General features: G+C 42.2%; 1 protein-coding gene across 1 annotated transcript in view; it reads right to left on the bottom strand.

Moving 5' to 3' along the window:
• AKAP13 (A-kinase anchoring protein 13) overlaps positions 1–27,418 on the bottom strand; it is a 70,198-nt gene that overhangs the window by 11,427 nt on the left and 31,353 nt on the right. Inside the window, exons 7-23 of the mRNA XM_066328288.1 lie at positions 21,231–21,273; positions 20,014–20,119; positions 16,123–16,294; positions 13,051–13,118; positions 12,509–12,575; positions 11,171–11,306; positions 10,120–10,232; positions 9,416–9,562; positions 8,583–8,833; positions 7,844–7,969; positions 7,621–7,738; positions 6,848–7,096; positions 4,595–4,671; positions 3,088–3,269; positions 2,924–3,006; positions 2,423–2,602; positions 1,555–1,719 (exon numbers count right to left, since the gene is read on the bottom strand). Coding sequence (XP_066184385.1) covers positions 1,555–1,719; positions 2,423–2,602; positions 2,924–3,006; positions 3,088–3,269; positions 4,595–4,671; positions 6,848–7,096; positions 7,621–7,738; positions 7,844–7,969; positions 8,583–8,833; positions 9,416–9,562; positions 10,120–10,232; positions 11,171–11,306; positions 12,509–12,575; positions 13,051–13,118; positions 16,123–16,294; positions 20,014–20,119; positions 21,231–21,273 — 2,283 coding nt within the window. The remainder of the gene's footprint in view (positions 1–1,554; positions 1,720–2,422; positions 2,603–2,923; positions 3,007–3,087; positions 3,270–4,594; positions 4,672–6,847; positions 7,097–7,620; positions 7,739–7,843; positions 7,970–8,582; positions 8,834–9,415; positions 9,563–10,119; positions 10,233–11,170; positions 11,307–12,508; positions 12,576–13,050; positions 13,119–16,122; positions 16,295–20,013; positions 20,120–21,230; positions 21,274–27,418) is intronic.

Here is a 27,418-nt window from a genome sequence, read left to right as displayed (position 1 = left end):
TTAGCTATCAGATACCTGGATCTTCAAAGGGACACTGGGCTTCTCTTTCTAACTTCCCCCTGGATGGCTCATACCAGTGCTCCTGAGCAAGACTGAGCTGACCTGTGGGGACAGGAGGGCTCTGACCCTCGCCCTGCGCTGCCCTTCTGCTCAAAAGGAGTCACACATCCTCTAGGTCTTGCCAAGACTCCTGTATTCCCATTCCCAGCTGAGATACAGCCCATGGGGAAAACCCATGGGTTTTTTTCTGGTAGTAAACAACTTTACATAAACCTGAATCTGCAGCAGCATGAAGGACACCAGAGCTGGTGCAAAGGCCCTCTCCTCCCCCCACCCCTGAGGCTGGCTCTGCTGTTAGAGGCTGACCCTCAAGTCCTCCTAACAGACCTGCTCTCCTGCGCCACGTCCTGGGACCTTCCACCTCTCTGCAGGAGGAAACTCCTCCCTTCTGCTTTGCTGGAGGGGAGAACGAAGGGGAGTCAGGTTATAAGCCTTGCCCGAGGTTTCAGAGGTTGTGAACAGAAGAACTGGAGAGAATGCCAGGTTTCATACCTCCTGGGCAGAACCAATGGGCCCTGCATTCTTTTCCCAAAATCTCCCAAGACCCTACAACTACTGAATTAGAACCAGAGGGTATTTCTACAGAAAACTGAGATCTGGGCAACAGCCTGAGGTTGTCTCGTTCATCACTGCAACAGACAGAGGCACAACCCTGAACAAACCCCTCCAGCATGAGTATTTTGTCATCATGATGACAAGGCCTGTGGAGGGCTTTGCAGCTCTCCAGCAGAACTGGGAAAGCCTCTACATAGTTCTCATGTCTGACTGTCTGGAGCTAACACTGCTCCTTTAATGCAGGAGGTCAGATGAGGTCCAACGATGCCAGTGCTGAGACAGACACTAGCGCAGCAAAACTGGTTGTATTAGGAGTGTGAGTGAGACCACAGAGAAAGGAATTTGAGGACAGGGAAGTTTCTGATGACTAGAGCAAAGCAAGAGGGCATTGGGAAGCAGCCAACTATGCAGCTGAAATAAGTAGTCACGCATTTCTTTGGGAGTGACTTAATTGGAGGTATAATACATGCAGATGTAGGTGGAACATAAATGCATAGAGAGCAGAGACAGGGGAGAAGGTGTTTGATTCAGCAATATCCATATCCATTTGTAAATGCAACAGCATCAGGCTCCTACTGGGAAGAAAAGCGAAGAACAAAGAACAGACCTTTAGATATTACAATAATAACATGAAGAAACTAATTTATTGAGAATTCAAATGCTTTCATGTGGTACGTAAGTAAAATAGCAAGTATTACTTAGAGAGAGCACAGACAGGAGTGAAGAGTTCAGATGTTTTACCCTTGTATAGCCACAGGTTCTCAGCTACCATCAATCTACCTTACACAGGCTTTTTCCCTAATCTGTGATTTAATCTAGCAACTCTTGTTGGAGAGGAGTTGTGAAAACCAAACCACCAGCTGAAGTCCTTCTGAAACAAGTGGATATGATGATGTGTATTATTAACAAATTCTGATGTGCATATATGGAACTACTCACCCTTGGAGGCATTCATTTGATGACTGTCAAATCCTCCAAAAGTTTCTGCCCTTCTAGGAAGTGAAATGGGGCCAACTCCTCCCTCCTGATCCATGGCAGTGCTGCTGACCTGCTGTCCGAGGGCAGTGCCCAGGCTCCTGTTCACCAGGTCTTGCAGCAGTTCAACTGTAAAAAAGCCCACCTCAGGTTTCTGAGCTATTTTCATCCCTGCCTGAGCTCAGGTCAGAAATTATTTGGTGTACAAAGAATCTAGGTTTCTGTGATAATGACATGAACAGTACACACTGCCCCTGCAAAAACTCACTCTGTCTGACCACTAACTCCAACTCTTGGAGCTCTGCACAAGCTTACACCTTCTTCTTGTCCTTCAGGCAACCTCAGTGTCCTCTGACAACAGCATTTAATAATTTTAGCCTCTCTAAAGATCATACTTTGGAAAGTACCTTGAGCTTCCACCTACTTTTGCCTTTGTTAACAGAACTGCTTGTCCCTTGCAGGCACCACAAGTGTCTGCTGAAACCCAAGCCCCACCCTCACATCTTGCTGAGACTGAAGAACAGCAAAAGCCTGGATGGTCCAGATTTCAGCCAAGGATAAATCCCATGCTGATCCTGGCCCCAAAGAAGGTTCAATGCACTGTTTTCTTTGTGCTGACTTTCCTGCCCTCTTTCAACATCCCCCAATACCTGCTTCCTTTCCTGATCCCCATGACCTGTCCCTGAGACAATACCATGAGGAGCAGTTTCTCCTTGTTATTCTGACACAGAGAAGTTTCCTCTGCAAAACTGTGCTTGAGAACTGATGCCTTTACTGAAGGTAACCAATCCTAGTTGGTTACTATAATTTACATGTCACATGACTGGCTCACCTTCATTTATTGCCGTTTTCATGATTGCCTCTCCTTTTGGAGCTTCTTCTGTGTTGGATCTGAAGAGCAGCCTGGAGCCTGGCATCTCCTCCTGCACAGAACTGTCTGCCATGTCCTGGAAGATCTTTGTCTTCTCCTCCAGCAAGAGCAGGATCTGTTTATCCTTCTGCTGAAGTTGTTCTGTGGGGATGAACAGAAAACAGGGATGAAGACAGAAAATAAAAGCCCTGGCAAGGAAACGTGAGCGATTCCTGAGATACTGGCCCCATCTAGTGGAGCATGACAATATGTGCTGGGTTTGGCAGCACAACAGTGCCCTGGGCAATCTGGCACGGCAGGCTCAGAAAATAAATAATGCAAGGAAGGCGAGCTGCAAACCAGGACTGCAGTTATTTGCTGGATGCAGGATTGAAAAAAGTCACAGTTTGACCACAAAACCCAGCCCCAAAACTCCCGATTTTTCCACAATGGCTCCCCAGCTCTGTTCCACACAGATTTTACCTTTCAGTCCTCTCACTTTCGCATCGGACAATTTCTTTTCAAACTCAGACTCACAAGGGACTCCTTCATCTTCGTCTCTATCCCTGGACAGGAGAGATGTCTCAGTTACTACAGGGACACAGCCAGTGCAGCCCCTGCCTCACAAGAACAGCTCAGTGTCTTACATGGTGTGCATTGTGTCCTGAATGATCTGTATCCAGCCGTTGCGCTCCTCTTTGGAGCTGGCATGGACTTCCACCATTTCAGGATCCTTTCCACCCATGCTGATCAGGAACAATCCCTTCTCTTCATGAGCTACTTCTCGTACAATCAGCTTCTTCAGAGAGATCACAGTGGATTTCTGGTCCTTCAGATGGAAAGAAATGGGTGAGGAGGGTGACAAGAGCTAGCTCCCGGATTCAAACTAGCATTGAAAAGGTCCCAATAAACCATACTGCTACATCTCTCAGGTTTGTAAGCGTTTTCTGAACATGCTGGCTAATTAAAAAAACAAAATAATTTCAATGGGGTCAAACAAAAGGGATGGGTTTGCTTTCCTCCAACACTTCTGTAGGAAAAGCAATTTTACTTCACTCCATTTCAAGAAAGAATTAATTTCAAATTGACTTTGTGGATTTGTAAACTGTACCATATTTTGCTTTGATCTCATTTCCTACTGACCACACTCTCTCTGTCACTAATAGCACAGCTCCTAACACTTGGTGCAGTTTCATAGCCTGCTTCACACACAGCATCTTCACCATCTCTCTCCAAGATAAAGTCCTGTTTTCAAATCCCACAAAACCTCGTGCTGTTCTCAGACTGCCACGTGAGAACTCACGTGTGAGAACACTGTGTGCTATGGTCTCTGTGTCATCAGCCTGCTGGGTTACAGCGTCCCCAGGCTGCTGTGTCATCTGCACACAAGTCAGCCCCTTTGTGCTTGTACCACACGCTACAGCTGGGGTGATCTGGTTCACTAGCAGGACTTGTATGCAAATCAGCCTCCCCTGTGTAAGGCAACTGAGCCTGTGCAGAGGGCTGGTGAAACTGGAATAACAAATTATCAGCTTTCAAAATGCTCAAAGAGTGGAAAGGTCACAAGGTTTAGCCAGTCTAGACCATGCCTGGAAGGTATAGCCCAGCAGACTCCATTAGACACCAGGTTTTCTTTAGCAGGTCAATGTGCCCAGCCCTTTACAGGGGCCTGCCCTCAAACCTAATGTTTTTGCTCCTGCACATTGCAAATATATTTCTCTGACATTTATTTTCAAGCTGTTCTGTTGAATTTACTGCCCTGGCATTTCACCTCACTGCCCCCTGCAGCAGCTCACAATGTATTGGGACATTTCCTTCTGCTGAGGTTCATTTTTACAATGTTTGCATTATGCCCTCGCCCCCTCCCAGCCCAGCCCCCGCTCCAGTGTGCACAAACCGCAAAGCACAAGTGTTTTGAGTGACAGGCAGGTTTTCAAGGCCAATTATCAGCTGCGCCAAGGCACTGCAGGAAGGGGAGGTGGGGCATGAAGACATGTTTTCCCATCAAAATGAATGGAGTCTGCTCAGCAAACAAAAATGTTCCGAGCAAGAAAATTAAGTTGTTTAGCAGGCAATTGCTGGCTTTGCTGCACAACACAACATCACGGGTCTCTCACATAGGAAAGCAAGAAGGAAAAAAGGTTGAAGCCTTACCAGTGAGGCAAAGACGTACTTCTGGTCCTTTTCCTGAAGGAACACGAGCATGTCAGAGAGGAGAACAGCCTGGACTTCTGCAAAAAAAGAAGTACAGCAGTGCAGTATAACCACACAACCCACTCCAGAACAGATTTCTCGTAATAACACCAGTGGCTAGGGAGCAGCAGGGCTGGTTTTACAAATCCTGGAAGCAGGATTAACCTCCCAGTTGGCAGGAGAAGCAAGGGCAGTTCCTGGAGATGCCAGATCAGGTTAGCTCTGAACCTGCTTTGCATTAAGCAGGACACATCAGCACCTGGGCATCCTGCAGGATTTGCTCTCATCCACTGGAGCAGGAGTGCTCCTCTCCAACCACATGCTCGCTACCAGTTAAGACATGGGCATAACAGTGAAAGCCAGAGACATTTATTCAATACAAGCTCTGTTTTCTCAAACAATCAATATTTCAGCCCTCAAGCAAAATATGTGCACAGGAAGTTTTGGATTTTATGGTTCTCTTGATGAGTGGTTTGCAGGGTGTAAATTATCGTGCAATAACAACATTTGTCAGCTGCAGTTTCTTTCCCAGGAAATACTGACTTCAGGAGCCACCAGTAATTCTGCTCTCAGACAAACACAACTCTGAGGGGAGCCTGCGTGAGACACAGGACCTGGCTTTCTTTCACGGGAGAAGGAAACACAACCTCAAGCCAACAGAGGATTTTAAATCAGTCTTTTCCCAGAGTACACTTAGAGCCTTCCAAGTCTCCTAATAACATATCATAAAGCTGCACAGCAACTACCAAGTGTAATGCCCCACCCAGACTCCTTGGTACAAAGAGGTTTTGTGTAATGTACTTGGGAAATCTTGTGACAGAAAGGAAGCAAACCAAAAACTTAAATCATCCCATGGGTAAATCCTTCCAGTCTGTTTTGGGAAGACAGAATCCATTCCAGATAAAAGAACCACTAAACTTTAAGCAAAGCTGCAAAATGAAATCCAGGCTCTGGGAGGTTTGCAGAAGGTGGTATTTAACTGCCTTTTTCTCTGTTCCATGCACTTTGCAAGAGGGAAATGCTAAAACCCTTAAACAAAAGCTCTTCCTATAATTTTCAGCACTCCATTTCAAATACTACAAAAATAACCTGAATATATGAACAATCTACTCTCTCCCTGGGTCTGCAGCCTGCCTGCAGGACCTACCTTCCCTGGGTATTTGAAGTACAAACATGTCTGTGCATTTCTGTGACTAAGAAATGCAAATGGAGCCTGTGCTTATCACAATTTCACAACAGCAGCAGAACTTGCTTCATCCACCATCTAAAGGCAGCAGTGGTCTCGGGTGCCTAGAAATCATCTGTAAACTTCCTGCTTCCAAAAACCTCAAAATAAATCATACCCCATACGGAATTCCATGTTATCACCACCTCTCTGCACAGCACGGCATCAGGCTCCCAGGCCCCATTCATGCCCACAGACCGTAATTTAATCAGCTAATGCTGCAGGGAGGAAGGGAAGCCCAGCCTTCCTGCCAAGCCTGAGGCACAGCCCTGTCTGCTCTTACTGCTACCGTGGTCCCAGCTGAAAGATTCCTTGGGAGATTCAGTGTTTAATTCAGTGGAGAACTTCAGTGCACAGCACCTTAAGAAAACTACTTCCACCTGATAACAAACACAAAGCAACTCAAGAAAACACTGACCCAGCAGAGAGGCAGCTGCAGGGACACCAGAACCTCTCCTGAACAGTTCATGTCAACAGTTCAAGAAGTTCAGGAGCAACAAATGCCTGGGACATTTCCCTGTATCCCAGTGCAACTGAGATGGTACTGCTGCAGACCTGCCACTGCCCTCAGAGGGAAGGAAAAGCCTGGGAAGTTGAGGCTGGGTTCCAGATTTAGCCAGCACAGCTCCTGGAACCACGGCACAAGCATGGAGATCTGACTCCATGCTCTGGGCAACTGCAGCCCAATCATGTCCTCCTGGCCTAGAGCATCCCACAGCAGCTCTGCTCCTTGGCTGACACACAGAGGTGTCACTGCCCCTGAGCCCTCAGCAGGCACACAGTCACCAGCAGGAAAAGCAGCTCTGTGTCACTCCAGAACCCACACAAGGAACTGGAAGTGCAATGGGGAGTGGGGGTACAGCAGGGGAAAGCTGGTGTCACAATCTCTCAAAGCAGAAGAACAAATAAAGGGTGGAGGCACCAATCTGAGGACCAATCCTACACCCAGAGAGGGTGAGCTGCACCCTTCCACAGCAGAAGGCTCTTACCTTTTAACCGGCCAGCTGAGTTTTTCAGTGAAACAGGCCCATCTCGGATGAGTTTCCGATGCCTCAAGTCCTCTCTTGCAAACATCTGGCCACTCTTCATCCTCATGATGGACTTGCTGTCTGTCCGGCTGTAAATCTCCCCAAGACGCATTTTCTTTTCGTAATTGCTGACTTTGCTATTGACTGCAGCAATCACATCTTTAACAAGGTTTAATGACTGAGTCAAGTCTTCATGTTCGACTTCATTTTCTTTTAAAAAGAAACAGAAACATCTTGATTTGACTTTGTGCAGCCTAAGTCCCCAATTTTATTTCCATCCTCTTTTCTCAAGTTCCCACATTATAACTTTTTAATACTTAAATGAGAATTTTTTCCCCTTTAAAGAGAGTTTCACAAAACTTTTTACATATATGCAGTGGTTTGGCATGGTTGAGGCTGGAGAATATTCCAATATACTTTGCATATTAGACAGTAGAGATGAAATGCACAAATTAAATACATATTTTAGCCAATACCAGAAAAAGCAAGCTGGGAGACTTGGGAGTCTAGGCATGTTGCTCCATAATTAAATACAGACAGACTTCTAACAACTAAATCAAGGTACCTAAACAACTAATCCTAAATGGAAGTATGGAATTGAGCTTTCTCATTGCAGTGATGTGAGACAACTATGACTGGATTAGCTGGTAAGAAAATCTGCTTCAGCTGTAAAGGATCCAAACTTCACACTGGACAAACAAATACGTGATTAGAATAGAAGAACTGGTTCCTACCTTTGGTGTACTGCAGTATCCTTTGTAAAAGGACTGGGTACTTTGTGATTCTCTGCGTTACCAGCAAGATACATTCAGGAATCCCAAGACGTCTCACCAGGGAGCTGCTCATCTTTTTCTAAGGAACAAAGATGAAAATCTCAGTTCTGCAGCAAAGCACTCCCCCAGAGTGAGGAAAGGACACGTTTTTCCCATTGGCTACATGTGTCCTGCCAGGTCCTACCTTGACAAATGCCTGAAAGCGCTTGTCCTTTGAGAAAAGATCTTTGAAGTAATTGACAGCCTCATTGTGATGCCCGCAGAATTTGCCGTACGTTTTCTTCATTCTCTCAGCGTTCTCCCCAGAGAACTGCAAAGAATGGGACACACAGCTCCAACCTGCACTCCACTCCTGGGGTGACATCCCAGCAGAGCCTGCCAGGCTCTCTGAAGAACTTGATGAAATCACATTAGTCCAAAGCATGCAAGCAGAGCTCTAGAGAGTAAAGAGCTGATTTGGGGACCTCACTGAGCTTACACCTACAGCAAAATCTGTGACTCCACTCACATGGCTTAAAAGCCAACCACAAAAAAAGTCAAGACAAATAAAAAGAAGACAGAAACTGTGGATAAAGGAAAGTAAAATAGCCCACCCCAAGTTCAACACCAGATCAGTAATGCAGTCAAGAAACACACTGGGCATATTTTGCTGTGCGCTCCTGCCTACAAACTGGAGATCAAACTGTTTTGTGACTGTCAGTAAGTGCTTCTCTTTCCCTCAAAATGAACTAAATTAATTTTCAACAGTGGACCTTCCTCTGAAAGAGCAAAAAGTGCCTCAGAAAGCAGAGGCGGAGATTTTTATATGTGAAGAGTAAAGGTGTCATCAGCTGTGCTTATCTGACAGGCACAAACAGGAGGGAAGGAAAAACATCTGGCTTCCAGCTGTGTTCTCAGAACTGCACACATTTTCCAGCACTTACTTGATTCACTAGGATGTCACCTATCCTCCTGATAACAAAGTTCTTTTCACTTTTGTCAGCCAGTGACTCCTTCTTCCTTTCCAGAATCCGCTGGAAAAACTGACTGTGGATGTGCAGCAAGTTTTCCAGGCAAGGAAAGATCTTGTCCACAACCTGCTGATCATACTGCAGCTCCTTTACCATGGCTGCACTGTACACATCGTTCATGATCTTCAGGGTGCGGACATGGTGCATTTCTGTCTGCATCAGCTCTGGAGAGGAGGAGAAGAAGAGTTCATGGGTTACAGCACAAGGAAAAGCTGCCATTAGAAAGCTTTTCCATAACTGAGCCTATCTAACTGGCTTCAGAAAATTTCATGTCAGGGATTATAACATCAGTCAAGAGTTTCATGTGTGAGAGAAACGGGGGGAAAGCTCTCCCACAACAGAGAGCTTTGGATGTTGCTGGTGGGGTCTCAACCTTCAGCCCTGCTATCTTCTTCCTAACACCTCACTGCCAGCCTCTGCATACCCCCCTTTTGCCATACAGGATGGCTCCTGAACCCTTCAGGAAAAGACTTCCTAGTTAGCTGCTTGTGCTGGAACCCAGTTTGAAAGTCATAAGTAGACAAATGAGGAGAGGCAATTTCTGAGGTGTTTTGAGGGCTTCTGGATATGTGAAATGCAGAAAGGCAGTTTTCACAGAACACATTATGTTTCTAGGAACTTCAAGAGTTTGGCTTTTGAGGAAATCAATGTTTCTATTCACTACCTAAACTTTCTCAAATCCACGCACGTGAGTAGACCAGGGAGCTGTTTACAGTGAATGGAAAGTGAAGGTGCAGATGTCTCACCATAAATCACATCTTGTCGTTTGACAACATCTTTGTACTGCTGCTGTAGGAACTTGCTGTCCACTACTTGGCTCCAGGACTCTGCCTCCAGCTGCTTGGAATCTAATTCCAGGTCTCCCATGAGCTGTCCTTCATTCATGTCTGCACCTTCACAAAGCAATGTAAGTGCCATTAAGATGTAGGTAACTTGTCCCATTTGAGATTCCTGTCCGATTATTTAGGTTTAGGGTTTGTCAGTCACCCCACAGACATCACACACATTCTCCTTTACTGACACAAATGATCACACATCACATGAAGATTAGTATGGAAAACACTTTTAAAGGTTATTCCCTAGTTTCCTGTTCACCATTTTCACACAGACCAAATTCCAGCTCAGATAATGTATTCTTAATATGCCATGCAACAGCACTGCAGTTAAATAAAAAACCACAACAGGAGAGGAAATATTTGTCCCTGAGCTAAATTCCAAGTAACTGAACTGCAACTGAAACCTTCTAAATGTTTTTTCCATAATTCAATGAGCTAAAGAAATTACTGTGTGGGGCTTTGTTTTAGTTTATCATACTAATATTCTGAGATTAAAATAAATGCACTTTAATTGTCCATTATAAAAGAAGACAATTGCTGAAAATGGATTTTCTATTTCTGGAGAGCAGCACTGAGACCTTCCTTCTCCCATAAATGCCATGGAGATCTCTTACCTTCATCAACCAGTGACTCCATGGATTCATTAACCCGGCTGATTTTATGTAAAGAGTCTGTTGACTGCGACAGGAATTTCCAAGTGTGTATTAAGCTGTCATCGTTCCCGACTCTGCAGAAAAACAGAACGCAGAGTATTGTTTATGACAAAAATCCAGCCAAATGTACTTTCAGATAAGCAGAATAAATGCATTTTAAATATGAATTGAAAAACAAAGGCAGCACTGCACGATTACCTACAGAAATGTGCTTTTATGAGTTGTTTACTAACTACCTAGTGGAGCTCAAGAAGCTGTAAGTGCTACAGTTGTGAGTGACGGTGCTTTCCATAAAGAACCACTCCTGAGGTTTATAGTTTGGATAACTGCATTCCAGTCACGTCCCATCCTCATTGCCCTTGGAGCAAACAGTGCAAAAAAATGCAACACCAAAGGCTATCCAAGAGTCCTTATCACTAGCTCTGAGAAAGATGAGAAAATGGACTGAAATTAAATTCCCCCATAAAGACCCAGGACATCCAAACTTCCCAGAATATGCCAGTCCCTGCGACTGCCTCACATGTTGAACTGCTCAATATGCAAGTATGCTACAAACCATGAATTAGATTTTCTTCTATGTTTTTTTGTATAATGTAGTCTAAAAACAGGAAAACTGCAGCTCTGTGCCTTCACCCTCTTGTTACGGACACAAAAGTTGATACCATACCTGAGCTGCAAATGTGTGCTTACACAGTATCTGGTCCAAGGCAAGGGAATTTCTTCCTAGGAGCCCAGAGCATCTCTGTGAAGTGGCCTTGAATCTACTTTGGATCAACTCAGCTGTGCCTCTGAACTCCTGCCATGGCTAAACTAACTCAGACCCTCAGATCATGCAGAAGACAACTGATGTTGTCATACAGAACATGGCTATTTCTGTTTCCAACCCCTTTTTGTACCTTTAGTGCAAGTCACAGCATGTGAACTTATTTTTAGTGAGATCTGAATTTCTTTATGTCGGCAGCATCAGATAACACACACAACACATGGTCAGGTGAGCAGGGAGGAACCTTACCCTGCAATGTTCTGTATGGAGACACTTTTGGAGAGTGCAGTGGGCTGCTGTGACCTCCTGTTGTTGAAGGTGGAGGTGACGGTGCTCTCCTCAGGAGTGAGGATGGCGGAGCGCGGGCGCTCCTTCGGCTGCGAGCCTGGAACGGGGAACGTGGGAGAACGGTCAGCCCATGCAAACACCTAAACCACTGTTAACTGCCATGAGGATGGCTTCAAAGGAGCCAAACGCTGAAATTCACTGCCTTTTCTTTCCAGAGTCATCCCCAGGGGATGTCAGCAGTCAGGAACAGCCATAGGAAGGGAAGATCATCGACCCCTGTGAAGAAGTCACTGTACTATGCTTGAAAAACCCAGGTGGGACCTGCAACTACAGAGACACCCCTGGGAAACTGAAGTGAACTGTTTTGATAATTAATCACATATCACCTCCCTTAATCATAATCCACTCTGTTGCCATTTTATTTCCCTGGGCCCATAGTCATATAAATCTTGCTGTTTCTGGTCAAACTCTTTGAGAGAGATTTCTCTAATCAGTGTGTACCACAGAGAAATGATAATCCTGATTTCATTATATCATCACATACCTTCAACTAATCTGTTCATAATAATTCCAGATTTTTCCTTCTTCAGATGCATTTTTGCTCTCTGGTGCAACATCTCTGAACTTCACGATAGATACCACAGTGATTACAACTGTATTATATAGTGTGGTTCCATGCAAGCTATCATTTATCTTATCAAAGCTTATCACTTAAGCTTATAAAATCATAGCCCTATAAAACCAATCTGGGCTATTTCACACCTGTTCTTTATCCTTGGTCACACTGGGTCACTCTGCAGTGCAGTGTGTACCTCAGCAAAGTCAGAAACAGTTTTGCAGTATTCCTCCTATTAAAAATGAAACTATTTTGCCTTACTAAAAGCCCAAAACTATTTAATTAAAACAAAAAATACTTGTGTTTTTAATCCTCTCCACTTAATACTCATAGTTGGATTCTTTCCCATGTCAGACACCCATGGACATAGGCTGCATCTTCCAGATGTTGTGGCTTTAAAAGGTATAGGCACTCAGCAAGCTACAGCAGACTTCAGATTTTTCTAAATCTGAGATGATTTTACATTTCCTTAAAGCTACACGGACACAGCAGAAGGAGGTGAACTCGGTACAACTTCAGTACAACTTCTGAAGTCTCAAACACTGCTTAGCATGCACAGAGGATGCTCTTATCTCTGCTTTGCTAAGAATTTATTTTTCATAATATCCAGTATCAGTTGTCAGAACAGCTGAGAACAGCAGACACAGACCACTCCAAAAGCAGAGGGAAAGAAATTGTCTTACTTTTGTTTCTCATGGTTACTGTGGGTAATGAAGAGGTATCGTGTGCCTGCAGCATCCCTCTCTGTGGCTGAAAGAAAAATGAAATTCACTTTAATTTCTTCCTCCCTTCTCCCAGAAGGTTGTGCCATATAACTGAAACAAAAAAAAAAGCTGATTTTTTTTCCTGGAGCCTCTCAGTGTATCTGTATGTTTAAATATAATTTTTTATTTTCTCTGAATGAAATGGGCAAAATAACAGATGGAGAAATGTGCAGCAAATATGAAAATGTGAAAGTGATGACAATACTGAAGTGAACTGAAATCATAATTGCACAAACATTATTTAGCTTGGAGAAGGAGGTTCCTTGCATTTGGGGTAAACACAAAATCTGTGTGTTCAAACAGTCTGTGTGTTCTTCATATTTAACAGTCTTCACTATGTGAAAGCTTCAGCACCAGGGCTGAAGTTCTTTACAACTGCAAACTTTGTGATGTGGTTGAAAGTGTTATAGCTATATCTAATCTATATCTATATCTCCAGTAGCGTTGATGAAATCCCTTACCTTCATTTTGACCTTTGCACAAGAAGCAAAATTCTCCTTACAGCCTTTGTGAACAATTGCATTACAGTCTGTCAAAAAAAACACCAAAAACCAACAAATTAAACAAAACTCCACAGAAAACAGGTCAGTTTTTCCTGTTTGTCATTTGAACTGTTAACTTAAACAGCTGAGAATTATAACTTTCGGGCATCACTGTGGTTTACACAAGTCGCTGCAAATACTGAGAAAGAGAGGCCGCCTTCCAGGATCATTAGCCCTTTATTTTTTAATAACATTTCCTCACAGAATTTAACAGGAAATTCTGTTTAAAAATCAATACAAGGTTGAGTTGCCAGGCAATTAAATGAAAGAAAATAAAAAAGAGAAAAAAACCCTGATGGCATTATCCCTCTGAAAGTAAGGTGGAAAGCACAAGCAGGAGACAGTAACAGAAACAACTGTAGGGCAAGTATCTCTCTGAAAAGTCAAATACTGTTTTCACCCAGACAAGGATAAGACCTAAAAGACAGGAAGGAGATGGCTAAATTAATTTACATAGACTTTGTGGTAAGATCAACAGCCCAGAACTCGAGTGCTGTCGTACTGCAGAGTTGCCAGAAAAGGTAACAGGAGCAGCATCTCTCAGGGATCCTGGAGGTTGGGATTCCCTGCTGAAGTTTCGGTCCAACACCACCGCATTGATCAATGCAAACACCATCATGTTTTAACACCACCTGGCACATATGTTTTGACACATATATACCAGAGCAAAAGCTGGGTGGTTTGGTTTTTTGGGGTTTTTTAAATACCCTGAGTCTGGCCATGATGTCTGCCAGCAGATTTCTGGGAGTCAAAGTTTTCAAAGATGATTAAACCTACTTTTTTTTTTTTTTTTTTTTTTTTTTTTTTTTTTTTTTTTTTTTTTTCCCCCAGAAAACTAAGAATTGGGTTTCAGGCTTTAACTCTTTCGGCACATGAAAGATCACAGCTCAAGATCTGTGCCTAGATTCGGCAGCCTAGAGAAAAAATATTTCCACTCATTCATGATAACACTACCAGAGATAATAAACTGCATTTAACATGTATGTTACACTCTAAGTGTACACTCTAGAAGGACAGAATATGCTCACATTTCTAGAATCTCTTACGTTTGGGATGACTCAACAAAAGCCAGTAATTCTGGTATTTTGAAAGAGACACAGCTAAGGCCATAGGGTGCTTATATTCTGACAATGTCTCACAATTTCCTGTGTAAAAGAAAGAACAAAGCAACCTAAAAACTCTTGCAAAACTCTTAGCTGTAAGTTTTCAGACCAAACAAGAAAGAGGAACAGAACCTGCTGCTCTGGTGCATGAAAAGAGGCAGTGAGACAATTCAGAATCATGAAATTCACACTCAAGCCTTGAAAGCCTGAAGATAGCTCTTTAGTGTGTACCATTTGGCAAAAATTTTGGAATTTTTATGTTAAAAAAATCTGATTATACAGACTTTATTCCTCCAATTCAACTCTTCAGCAAGCAAGAAGTTCCTCTAACGCCTTTATTAATAACTAAAACCTCCAAACCTTATTTTCTGCTTCACTGACCACAAAAAAAAATGTAAAAGACAAGGCAGAAAGCTACTAAAAATTATGCTTTTTTGCTTGCCCATTTGTTTCAGCATTGAGTAGATGTTTCAGGAAGCTGGAGGGCATCACTGAAAAGCTGAGACATTGATTTAAAATATCCAGTGCTTTAAAAAGCATTAAAAGTCATCCATAGGTGAGACAGAGCAGTGGTGGTAGCACCAGCCCACAACAGCACAGGAATATCAGAGCCTTTGCTTCTGCTTTATCCATCATTTCCAAAGGATCTGAGGTTGATTTAAAGATGCAGTGGGAGAAAGAACCACTCTCTGATGTGAGCTCTCAACTTAGGCCCTCACCAAACATTTTTTTATGACATTCATTTTCTGCCCAACACAGAAAATTACAGTAATTTTCCATCATACCTTGAAAATAAGGAAAGAACATCTGTGCTAAAATATGACATTGTTGGGTTATTTTAACTCATTAGCATCTAGAGTGTTAAACTGGGCTATATTTGATTTCTACATGGTTTCAGAAGCTGATAAGAAAGTCAAGTGGGGAAAGGGAGAGGATGCATTTGAAAGTTTGTAATTGTCCATGTTTTATATTTCCCATCAGGCTGACATAGAGTGTGTCTCAGACAAACAACTCTCTTCCAGGAAACTCAGAAGTGCCATTTGGGATTCAGCTGGCTGCTCCTTCCCCTGCTCACATCTACCAGCAGGAAGGGAAGGCTCCAGCCTGGGAGCAGCTCCCGCTGTCACTTTGATTCATTTCTAAGCTAGAGGAGTTAAGAATTACTAACAGTGAGGAGAGAAAAGCCTTTTTGCACTGAGCTACAGTGGGAAAAAGATGAGTTTTGTCTGCATATTCTATAGCTTTGGGTTTCTGCATCAACCAAGCAGTATTCTGGTCTTGACCACACAAACACAGCTGACCTTATCGAGCTACAGCCTTGAGCAACTGATAAGAAATGAGAACAAAATCCCCAATCTGTCAGAAACCCTCAGTGGGGCTCCCACACTGCCTGCCCTATGCTGCACGTCCTTCACACACACACAGGTAATTGTCATTTGACCTGTGATGAAATTTCTTGTAAAAAGGGAGGAAAGGGTCAGTATTTCCTTTCTGTACCATGTGGTTCCCACTGTGGGCTCACCAAAGCAGTATTTCAGAGAACTAAAGCAATACACCACAGATGGAAGGAAATAGAAGCCAGGATCCAAGCCAGCCACTACATACAGCAAGTTCTCCTGACTGACAGAGCCCAACAAGGGGTTGAAAACCCCACGGCCTGCTGTGATGGCTGAGCTCAGGCTTAGGAAAGAGATTTCAGGATACCTCCATGCAGCCACACAACTCATTTCTGTCCAGTTTCTACAAGGCAGAACACTGCTCCATGAATCACTATCTCCAAAGTCTCCCTCTCACTTTATATCCTCAAGCAAAAGGAAAATAAAGTGTAAGATTTGCATTTTCCATGCCAGATTCACTAAAAAATGAAGGGGGGAGCCCCCTGACTTACTTGCACAGTAGTATGAATCCTTATTGAAAGGCTTCATACAGTGGTAACAGGTTGCTTGGGCTACAACAGAGGTTGCAGTGAAAAGATGTCCATTCAACAGCTTCTTATCTTTTTCCTTCTCCTTGGAATCTTTGTCCTTCTCTTTAGTCTTCTCTTTATCTTTCTCTTTTTCCTGCAGAGACAAAATGACCCAAAGCCTCGTCACTGGGCAGAGGTCTCTTCCCTAGTTACAGATTGCTCAGTGTTTGCCTTTGGCACGGTGAGGGTATTGATTGAGGTGCACCTGAACAATGGCCATGTGTCTGCACAGCTCCCCCTTAAAAAAAAATCCCCTGTGGAAGCGGATTTACAGACTATTGACTCACACAGGTGTCTGACCACTGCAGATGACACTGAGTCTGTTCTGAAGGCACCTATTTCCTTCTACTTTTGTTTTATACTTGCTTGGTTTAATGACTTTACTTCTTTTCTTTTTCTGGGCTTTCATCAGCCTCTTCAGCACTTTAAATAAATCGTTTTAAATACAAATACCACATGCAGTGTGTATGAGACTTTCACCACAGTTAGTTTTTAAGGCCAAACCATAAGGCTCGTGATTCGCAACTGCACTTTTAATGGAGAACACAAGTTCTTCCTCAGTGCCTCTGCAGCATTACTGCCAAAATATTTCCACCTCTGTTTTCCTTCCAACTAGCAACTTTTTCAACAGTTACATGCAACCCCAAGTAACTACGTGAAGCTTTTTGGCAAAATGGATCTTTTACAAACTCTCGACCTACGGCACCACAGAAAGGCTGGGGAACAAGAGCAACACCATAAAAGCAACTCTCATCTTCCACAAACCACGACTCAACCTTTGGGCTACTCAGCTTTGGAAAGAAGACAGGTACAGACAGCTTCTTCGATTTTTAGCAGAGTTTTTGCTTCTTTTCTCTCTCTACCTTAGACAGAAAATACTAACTACTAAAAATTTGAAACATTTTTCCCTGCAGCCTTTCATGAATTTGGAAATCTTCCAAACAATTTTTAAAGGAAACTCCATAGAAAAACTCTGAATTTAAATCACAACAGCTTCTTGTCTTTCTAAGTACTGACCTACAAAATGTTTATGATACAAGTCAGTTCCACGTCTGTACTTTTAACTGTTGATGCAGATTTCCTGGCATCTGAAAGATAAGCTTAACCAGAAACTGGTAAAGGCTTCTATCAGCTTATCTTTGCGTTTTGTTATTTATTTGCCATGTGCCCTTTGCCTAATATTGTTTCAGCCTGAATATCAGGGAGCTGCAGAGCTGCCCATGTGAGCAACTGCCACAAAGTGGCTTAAAGAGGGATGGAGCTCTGCAGCCACTGCAAGAGCTGTTGAGCCCTGGATGACACACACAGAATGAGTAACTCAGCCTGAGGACTCCTCTCCCAGCATATCCCAGGCAAAATGTCAGTGCCGGAGTCTCTCCCTGCAAAGTGTCATAAACAGAAAGTCTATTTACTGGCCCCAAATGCTGTTTTGTTCTGCAAATAAGCAAAACTAGGAGTATTACCATATGGAATAATCCTGACAGAAAAGAGCCTGTATTGCATCACATCACTGTCTCCTCTGAGCCATCAGCTTGGCTCACACCACCCCACAGAAACCTCCACAGCCCCATTTTCCATCCCCTGACCTGCCCATCTTTAACCACATCCAGCCTGGCAGGATTCAGGACTAAAACTGTGCAATTTAGGCTTGGGCTGACAGTACCAAATCGATGCCTGGAGTTTTGCTCTACCGCCAAGCCTTGTGAAGCTCCAGGAGAAGAGATCACTCTAAGCTCAAGTCAAATCTTGTGACTTCTCATGCTGAAAGGAGATTTCCCATCCTATACCTTAGACCTACCTGAAGTTCACTGCAAAACCCAGCGATTCTGAAGTCTAATTTTAATTTAAATTAAAGCTCAACGGCCCCCTGAGAAACAGAAAATTGGTGAAGCACTTTCAAGGAGGAAACAGCAAACTCTGTACAAGGGGCGACAGCTACCTACTCCACTGAAGGGCAAGGTATCACAATGGGATTTTTTTCAGCTTTTTCTTTTTTTCCTGCGGCAGTTACTGGAACTTTATTTAAAGAAGGACTGTAGAAACAAGACTTATTTTTGTGCTTTTGGAGCTGCCAGTGAGAACTGAAGCCTGGCTGTGTGGCTGGACCGAGGTGGCAGAGCAGACACCACCACAAGGCACCGCGGTCACGCCGGCAGCAGTGGATCCCGCTCCCCAGGAACCACGCAGCTCTTACCTCCCAGTGCTTAAGTCCCACCAGCTTCACTGTTATCTGAGGTACTTCTGAGAATCTATTCCACTTTATGGACATCCTTTCCCCGGGGCAGGAGAGCTGCTCCCCAGGAGGAGCTGCTCCCCACTAGCCCATGGCGGTGCTGGGGACTGCAGCAGGGCTGGGGACAGGAGGCACAGCACAGAACTGACTAAAATGGGGAGGGGCAGAGCAACTGCTGACTTCCTTAAAGTTGGCTTTTGCTGCTTTGCTATTGCTTTCATCGTGCCCTACCTTAGCTTGCACTGCTAAAAAAAGAAACAACCCAGAAAAACTACAAACCAAACCCATACCGGCAGAAAAGGATGTGATTAATATTTTACAAGCCACAAGTCAATAGAAGACCACCTATTTTAAAGGTAGAGGGGAGTAAATCAAACAGTCTGTGATGTTTGAGGTACAGAAAAAGTGTATTTTAACATACCTCAGCGTTGCTATGTAGTACTTCAGCAAACAAAGTGCTGCAGAAGTTGCCCAGACAGAGAGGTTTTGTGTGTTTGAGCTCCTCCTGCTCTGCAGGTCACATATATTCCTTGTCTCCTAATCTTTTGACACACTTGCAACTCTTACCATATACCCTGAAACACTGCTGCTAGCACAGAACTGCCTTATTACTATGCAAGGCAATGAAAAAGAGAAATTACTCATGTCAATTGTTATAATTTCTCAGAAACTCTCGACCAAAATGAAAAAAAAAAAGGAGGGTTTTTTCCTGACCTGACAAAGATAGAGACTTTGCAAATGTAAATCAAGACACTCTGCTAATAGCAAGAGAGTCACTGAAAATCCCAAATAACACCAAGTACATGGAGGCAGGGGTAAATTCACACCAATTTCTATAAGGATCCCCTCCAGTTAATGCTCTAAACACCCCTTTATTTTAAAAGTTTTTTTACATAACTGTCCACATTTTCCAAAGGAGCTGTTGCAGTTAGTAGGCTCAGAAGTGCTTTTACTTTATTTCGTCTGAGAAAACTGCACTTCTGAAGGTCTGGAGATGAGTAAAACTGAGCTGGAAAGACACTGAATCCTCCCGCCCTCCTGATAGCCCAGAAAGCAACTTCCCCTGTCCAACTTCTTCTTTCAAGGTTTGTTGTTCTGTTGGGTTTGTTTTTTAACTCTTGCAAGTTTTTCTGTCTATAAGGCTTCTGAGAAATCAGTGTTCCAACGAATTTTTTGTCAAATTATTTATATGTACCAGCAGAGCCTTAAAAATGTACATAATGCAAACATTCCATCGTGAGCAGACAAGAAATTGTAACTTGAATAATATTTTGGCTTTTATTTAGTACAAACATGAGAGTTGGCATGAGCTGCAATTTTTGTAGTGCATGTTATGATTGGGAATTTGGAGCAACTCTTTATCAACATTTTCAGATACAATCATGAAATTAGTGAAATCAAACTGCAACTGAGCAAATATCTAGGAAAGAAAAGAAAAAAGGGAAGGAAGAAAGTAAAAAAAAAAAAAAAAAAAAAAAAAAAAAAAAAAAAAGTAAAGAAAAGAAAATCAGGCAAAGACTTAAACATAGAACTCATTTCTGCTGCATATGGGCATTCCACAAATCACAAGAAGCACTTACTTTACTCTTCTTGCTGCTGGACATTTTATTCCTGAGGTAGCTGAAGGTGCGGCTGACTTTTGTTACACCTTTACCAGCAGGGACACTGCTGCTCTCTTCAGATATGCTAAAATAAAAAACCACAACATTAAAGTTGCTTTTATTCTATTTTTCTCCTACCCAAAGCATCTATTAAATGGGTCTTTTTAAAGGACAAATGCATTTACTAGCCAATACAGCCTAGGTTCTTTCTGGTGTTTTACCAGAGAAGGAAAAGTGAAAACAAAATGCCAATCCACTCATCTTGAGGTAAATTTCAAGGAATTCTCCTATCTGTTTTGAAGCAGGCCACACCATAGCACCCTCTGCTGCTCCCCTTGTCAAATAACCAGAAACCATTAATGCTGTGAAGAACCATTTCCTTCCAGAGAAAGACATCTAATGAACTCTGAAAAGGCAGTGAATGTCTCTACCAGAAACCACACTGTCTGCAAAGCCTCCCCTGAGAAACGAGAATACCAATACTAAGTAATAAGCCACAATGGTTATGCATATTAATTTAGGAATTTTTAAAATCCCAGATAACTTTTGCCAGTCTTCACATGCACAAGCTTCTGACTTCTTCAGCTATGACAGAAGAATAAGGAAACTATTGTTGCATTAAGGACATAGTCTGTCAATATTAAGTACAACACAAACCAAAAGCAGAACAGAAATAGAAATTAAATCAAGGAGGAATAAACACAGTGAGCAGAGGTGAAGAGCCTCCCAGTCACAAAATAAAGCCAAAGCTGTCAGTGGCACAGAGACGAGACACCCAGTACCACAAAAATCCTTCCTCTGTGGGAGTGTAGAAAGCCACCAGTAAGATTATCTTCTGTGTGCAACTTGCAAGGATGAAAAGTAACATACAAAACCACGACTGTTTTGGCCTTTGTTACAGAGAGATAGAATGAATTAGCCACAGGGAGAAAGCACTACTTTTAGTGTAAAATATAACTCAGGGTAAACAGATAGCTCATAGAATCTGATGTTATCAGCTACAAATAAACAGAGCCTTCTTAAGAGATGAGACTTAAAACTTTCATATTCTGTGATCTAAAATATCCTTCAGCCTTTAGAGAGACAGGACTGATTTTCACAACTCCTGATGCCAGCTGAAGTGCGGTGGTGCCAGGAAGGCAGAGCCCAGTGCAGGACCCCCCCAGCAGGGACAGGATGTCCCCAGGATACTGTACCTCTGCACAGAGGAGCCCACGGAGCCACCCAGCGACTGTGCACCTGCAAAAGATGGGAGGAGACAGGGGACAGGTTAGACTGCAACCTCAACTCACTGATTCCCAAAAACATAGTTTGTATATTGGGATGGTTCAAAAGGAAAGGGAAATGTTTTCCAGCAGTGGGTGTTTGGAACAGATTTCACATGCTCGGGATAAAGCCTGTTCCCTGCATCCTTAGCTGCTCTCAAATTAGATGCTGAAGTGAAAGCCTGTTTAGTATTTTTATCACTCTTCAGCTATTAAGTAGAGACCATGCAACTGTTAAATTTGCTGGTAAATCAGGGTGTCTGAATCAGAACTGCCAATTCAATGACAATAGGTATAAATGAGAATCATTCCGAGACAATGCTTTTATTTATACTCCACTAGAAAGGAGCTATTGTACAGCACATCCGGGTTTCATGTAGAAAACTTTTCTCCTTGATAAAATTGTAGTTCATTTTCCCATCAAAATCCTGAGGCACTTCATAAAGAGTAAGGAAAACAAGAGAAGCCTTATTTCTGTTTTCCACAAAACGTTACCAGCCTGGGGCTTCGTCACGAAACACTGCTTGAGGAAAGGCTGAATTTCAACATGAAGCTGAAGCCCTGCCAGTGGCACCAACTCTCTTTACACAAGAAACCTGCTTGCACAAGGCATTTGGAGCAGATCTGGGTGCTGACACCGTTTACCAGAACCATCTAAGAACACTAAAAAATCAAGATGAAATGATTCAGGACAGAGGGCTCTCTCTGAAGTAACTGGGTTTGCCAGCACTCCAAAAAAACCTTCATACAAGCACAGTTTGGCAGCTCTATCTGAAGTTCAAGAAGCAACACGACTGTCACCTTACTAAGCTTCTGCATATATACTGCAAGAAAAACAGCATTTTGGCTCAAATTCTCTTAATGCTAAGGGTGAATGCAAAAGAGCTACTTGCCATTAAAGGCAAAGCTGGCTCTCTACCCAAAAGCAGTAAGAGCATTAGGAAAAACTGTCCATACAATACTAGGCTTTAAATACAGATTTTCTAACCGCTGATTCAAGTGCCAACACAGTCTGAGACAGAAATATCATTTCTTCATATTAAGAAACGAAAATACAGGCATACCCTGTTACCTAAACCCTGCTTGGAGAGCTGTGTTAATATTTCCCTTGCAAAATCTTTCACCTCATTAATGATTTATCCCAAATACACCAAAGTTAGTAATACTGTAACTTATGAAATGAAGTCTACCATTCAATTTCCAATAGTGATATTATATTTTTATAATATAAAACTACTCAAGTGCCTACTAGGATCACATAAGTGATTTATTCCCAAATCTTTGGTTAAAGCTCCAGTAATTCTAGTTCCCATTTCAGTTCTACTTTGCTTTTAATCTGGGTTAGACCTCCTTAGTTTTTCTTTCTTTTTCAGAAGATTCATCAGTTTGACTGGAATTAAGTATTTCACAAACCTTTTTGTTTCTTTGCAGTTAACATCAGAAATGTGAACAAACACTGAACCAAGAGCTGCAATAATTTCATATTTGTGACTGTTTTTCATTTGAGAAAATACACTGCATGAGAACTACAATTATGTATCGTTTATCTTTTACTTTAATAATAGTTTTATCTTAAAAATGGGGGATTCTTGGTGCTGGCAGGCAAAATGGATCCTGTGAAGAATTAAGGTCTGTTTATGATTTCATATTTTAGATTATAATACAACATCACAGAACACTGCTGCAAGCTGTAAACCCCAAAAGATAAACACAGAAAAAGACACATCTTCTCACCTTCTGGCTTGTTTCTGAAGTAGAACAGGGGAGGGAAAGCTTATTTTCATAATGGTTTTGTTCCATGTCATGACCAGGAACAAAACTGAAATCAGAATTCAGAATCCACCAAAAAAAACCCTTTGGTTTCAAAAGCCAGAACTGCTACGTATGTCCAATGAACCTGAGCTAGCAGCTGGAATTTGCTGTGTTTATCTGAGCACCTTTTAAGCACCACTCCCAAAAATTAATTCACATGGTAGCTGGACTTGAAATAATTCATCAAGATCTATTATGCAGAAAGCAGTGACTGGACTAGGATGTTGAAACCAGCTTGCTATGCCTTACTGCTGTTAGTATTTAAACTTTAATGGGCCAAGAAATCCAAAGGCTTCATAATAACTGTCCAGCCATCTGAAATCCGTGTATTAAATATATCACCAAACAAACATCAACTAATTCTCCTTTTTCTAAAGAAAAAACAGCCATGGAGAGGTTGAGAAGTGGTAACTGAAATGCACGTGCAATCTCAGTGTTCACACATCCATCCTCTTACAAGAAATGAACGCTAAAGATGTGAAAAAACTGGTCTGGGATTACTCCACGAAAAATGCCCATTGCCAAAGCAGTCTCAGAAAGAGCTGTGGCTAAATCAACCTTTATAAAGTCTTCACAGTATCCTCAAACTTGTAAAGGAAACAGTATCATTGTTTGAGACAATATCTGACATTATCTTAAATAATCATCATTAACAGGAGCACTGTTGAGGGAGAGAAGATAAATACTGGCTACTGTAAATGTCCTCTAAAATTGTCCTACTCTAACATGAGTATCAGGTATTGGATGTTTGAAACCAAAAAAAGAAAAAAAAAATAAAAGAACCCAAATGCTTAAAAGAACAAAACTCACCAAACAAACCAAAAAGTTTACCTAAGGATATTTTTCACTCTGGGGAATCATATAAATGCACAGCTGTGTCTTTGCAGTTCACTTTGTGGGGACCATGAACTGTGAGTTTTGTTAAAAGCAGAAGAAAAGGACAGAACAATGAGGAAGGAGATTAAATATAGAAGTGGGTAATATCACACCTGGGCACAGGACTTTCCTGAAGGAAGGGACAAACCCACAGTGAATTCCAGGAATGCAAAGGAGAAGAATTTAGAAATGTGCAATGTGGATGTTGTGGAGATAATTTTAAATTCAGGAAGCAACCAAAATCTATTGGACTGGAAAGCAATTTCCCCCATCCCAGTAAGGACACAAGGAATGTGTCTGGTTTATTTCACCAGTCTAACAAAACACGGTTAAGAAATAGGAAGCACTTTGAATAATCTTTGGTAAGCCCATTTAAAAAACAACAGGAGTCTAAATGACTTTAATTCAATCTTCTGCCTTAGTTGGGCTTCTTTTAGCAATGGAATTTGCAGGAGAAAAAAAGCTGCCAGAGAACTCTCACCTGTTTCCCACAGAACTATTTTGAAAACAATATCAGGGCCTAGATATGAACACCTTGAGGATTTAAGGTCTTTGACTGCAATTTGTGTATTTTGCTTAGTGGGGGAACTGTGAAGTTGCTGTGAAGATTTTCAGAATTTAATAATCAGGGCTTCTGTCCACTTCTCTTCCACTGAGCAATGCACCCCCTGTCACCTATGGAGGGCAAGGATGTACCTCTTCTGCTAATTCCATGCCCTGCAACAAGTTCAAGGCAAGTACTTTGGTTTTAGTGAAAAGGTAAAGATTATTTTGCTGCTCAGAGTGGCAGGGGATGATATCTGCCACATAGATACAGACTAAAACTAACCAGATAAGACATGATGATGCTAGTGATGTAGAAGATTCTTTGGATAATAATCCTTTTAATTCTGCTGTTAGTCAGTATTCAGATACAGGACTAAGATAATGCTATCAGACATCATGCAATGGAAAGGATAGTTCAGTGTTTGCAAGGTTAAATTCCAGTGTCTGAAGCAGAAAACCAGATCTCCCGGTGTTTCCACCCATTATGGCTGCAATGCACAGAAAATGATTACTTACTATCCAACTCCTCCTCCTCATCACTGGAAGAAGAGCCAATAGAAAAGAGAGTTTTAGACTTAGGAATGAGTGGAGAGATGCTGAAGGAGAAGGAGATTCGTCTCGATGGTCGAGTCCGGCCCTGGGCTGAGAAGTGGGTTAACAGCAGACATTAGAGCATGCTTGAAAATGCATTTAATAATAAAAAGGAGAGGAAAGCAGCCAAAGCAAACTAAAAGCAAAGCAAAGGAAATGTCTGCAAAGCAGCTGGCTCCAGAAAGGCACAAGAAACAAAGAATTGAGAATGTGCAAATTCCAGAGGGTGCAGGTTTCAGAGGATGCAGGTCTCACTGCACGCACAGCTCAAGGCTCGAATCTTTCCCTGGTTATGCTGACATTTTTAAATAGGACCTCTTAGTGAAGAATTATAGGCAGTTAGTTATCTTTCCAAACAGAATACCAACAACAAAATGGATCTCTGGACAAAGGGCATCAGCTTCACTGAAAGAACTCTCATGGACTTAAACTAGAACAACTCAAGGTATCTGTTTGAAGGTGCTTTCTGCAGTTGAATGATAAAGCAAAACTACCAAATATTAGCAAGGACAATTTATCTTAAGTGTTGACTTTATCTACCTGGAGAGGTTCTTGCCACTTCTATGTCTAAAAAAAAAAATCAACAGCTGATAATGTTATGTCCTTCAAAATTTCCATCTTTAACAAGGAGACGCTAAAACTTCTCTTCTTCCAAAATAAAACAGAAAAAACAAGCATCACTTCTGCCTTCTTCTAAAATTTAAGAGTCCTTGTTTTAAAGAAACTACCTAAACATGAGAAAAGCCCCACTAGATCCTCTTCTGCCCTTGCCTGGAAGATGTCTACCAAACACAGTGCCAAACTCAGCAATCAGTCTGCAACATCAAATATTCCATCATTTATTTTTAAGAGCAGTCCTCGCACAGCAGCAGCTTTACAACAATTGTTTGTAAGGACATGGTCTCTCAAAAGAGAATTAGGAACCAGCTAGTCATTCTTCACTGAAACTGGAATCCCAAAGGCCCTATTTCCCAAACCTTCTCTTCATACAAGGACAGGTGGAAATCTCTGAGCTGTGATGGCTGGACACCCATTGCCCACATGGTACATCCCTGTGTCCTCAGGAAAGGTGACTGAGACAGGGCTGAGGAAAGCCTGCCCTGGGACAGGTCTGACCTAAGAGTCCTACTTATGCACCTCCATTAAACCTCTTCAGCACAGGTATTCAGGTACTTTTGAGTAATTCCATGGAAACACCAATTCACTTGCAGAACAGGGAAAACAGGACGAAGACTTGATCAGTATTAAACTTTCAAGAGAAAGACAAAGCAATTATTTCTCTCTTTGAATAATAAAACGTGTTCTTTCAGCCACATACAATGAGGGTGTTTTGCATGGCTGGTATCATGAAAACTGAATTCAGAATGTAAAAACACTGTCCAAGGAATAGCCAATGCTATGCAAGCAATGCAAAACCAACTCCCCTGAACACTTCCTCCAGCCATTAGTCACAAATGCCAATTGCCTGCAGGCAACTCGACTAAAATGTCCACAGTTTTCCAAGCAAGAGGAACAACCCTAGAGGGACCCACCGAAAGGCATTTAAATAGAAGAATTCTTAGGAAGAGCCATGCATCAGTTTTGTTTAGACTGCCTTTGGAAGGAGTTGTTCTAGAGTTCCAGACCTGAAGAACACAATTAGGCAACACGACTTTTTCTTCTGTAGTCTACTGTCTATTTAGACTAAAAGTCAAGATGAACAATAACACTTTACTGTGAATTGAACCACCTTCACCAGCACAGTTCAACTTTCATTTCAATTCTTTTATTTATAGCAATTCCTGGCTTTATAACAGTGCTCCACACTGGAAATTTGCTATTCCAAGTCTAAAAGCATTCTTCCAAGCACTCCAGCCAACAGCTCTTGTGACCTCTCTCTATAAAATGCAGAATGATTAACATTGTGAATGGCCACAGCAGCTCTTGGAACATCTGACACATCAGATGGAGTGTGGGCTAGGAACTCAATCTTGGAAATTGTTCCTCCTTCAGCACATATGACAGTAAACAGTAAAAATAAAAGATTTCCCTCCATACGTTTATTAATCTGGATTTAGTTTTTAAAGTTCTTGAGCACAGCATGTTGCTTTCTTCCCATTCAAACATGATTGAAGGGATCAGAGGGTCATTTTTTTTCTTTAAACACCTACCACGAAGTTATACAAGTGGAATAAAGAACTGAATTTATCCTAGAATTCACTTCCATGTAATTCTGCCCCATTTTGGTTAGTGCTGCTGGGGGACACATCGTTAGGCCACGTTCTCATTAATCATGGAATTATCATGGCAAAGAA

The sequence above is a fragment of the Sylvia atricapilla genome, chromosome 13 (assembly GCF_009819655.1).
Source record: "Sylvia atricapilla isolate bSylAtr1 chromosome 13, bSylAtr1.pri, whole genome shotgun sequence".
Lineage (NCBI taxonomy): Eukaryota > Metazoa > Chordata > Aves > Passeriformes > Sylviidae > Sylvia > Sylvia atricapilla.
Note: the sequence above shows the minus strand (reverse complement) of the source record. Positions and strands in the feature narration are given on the sequence as shown.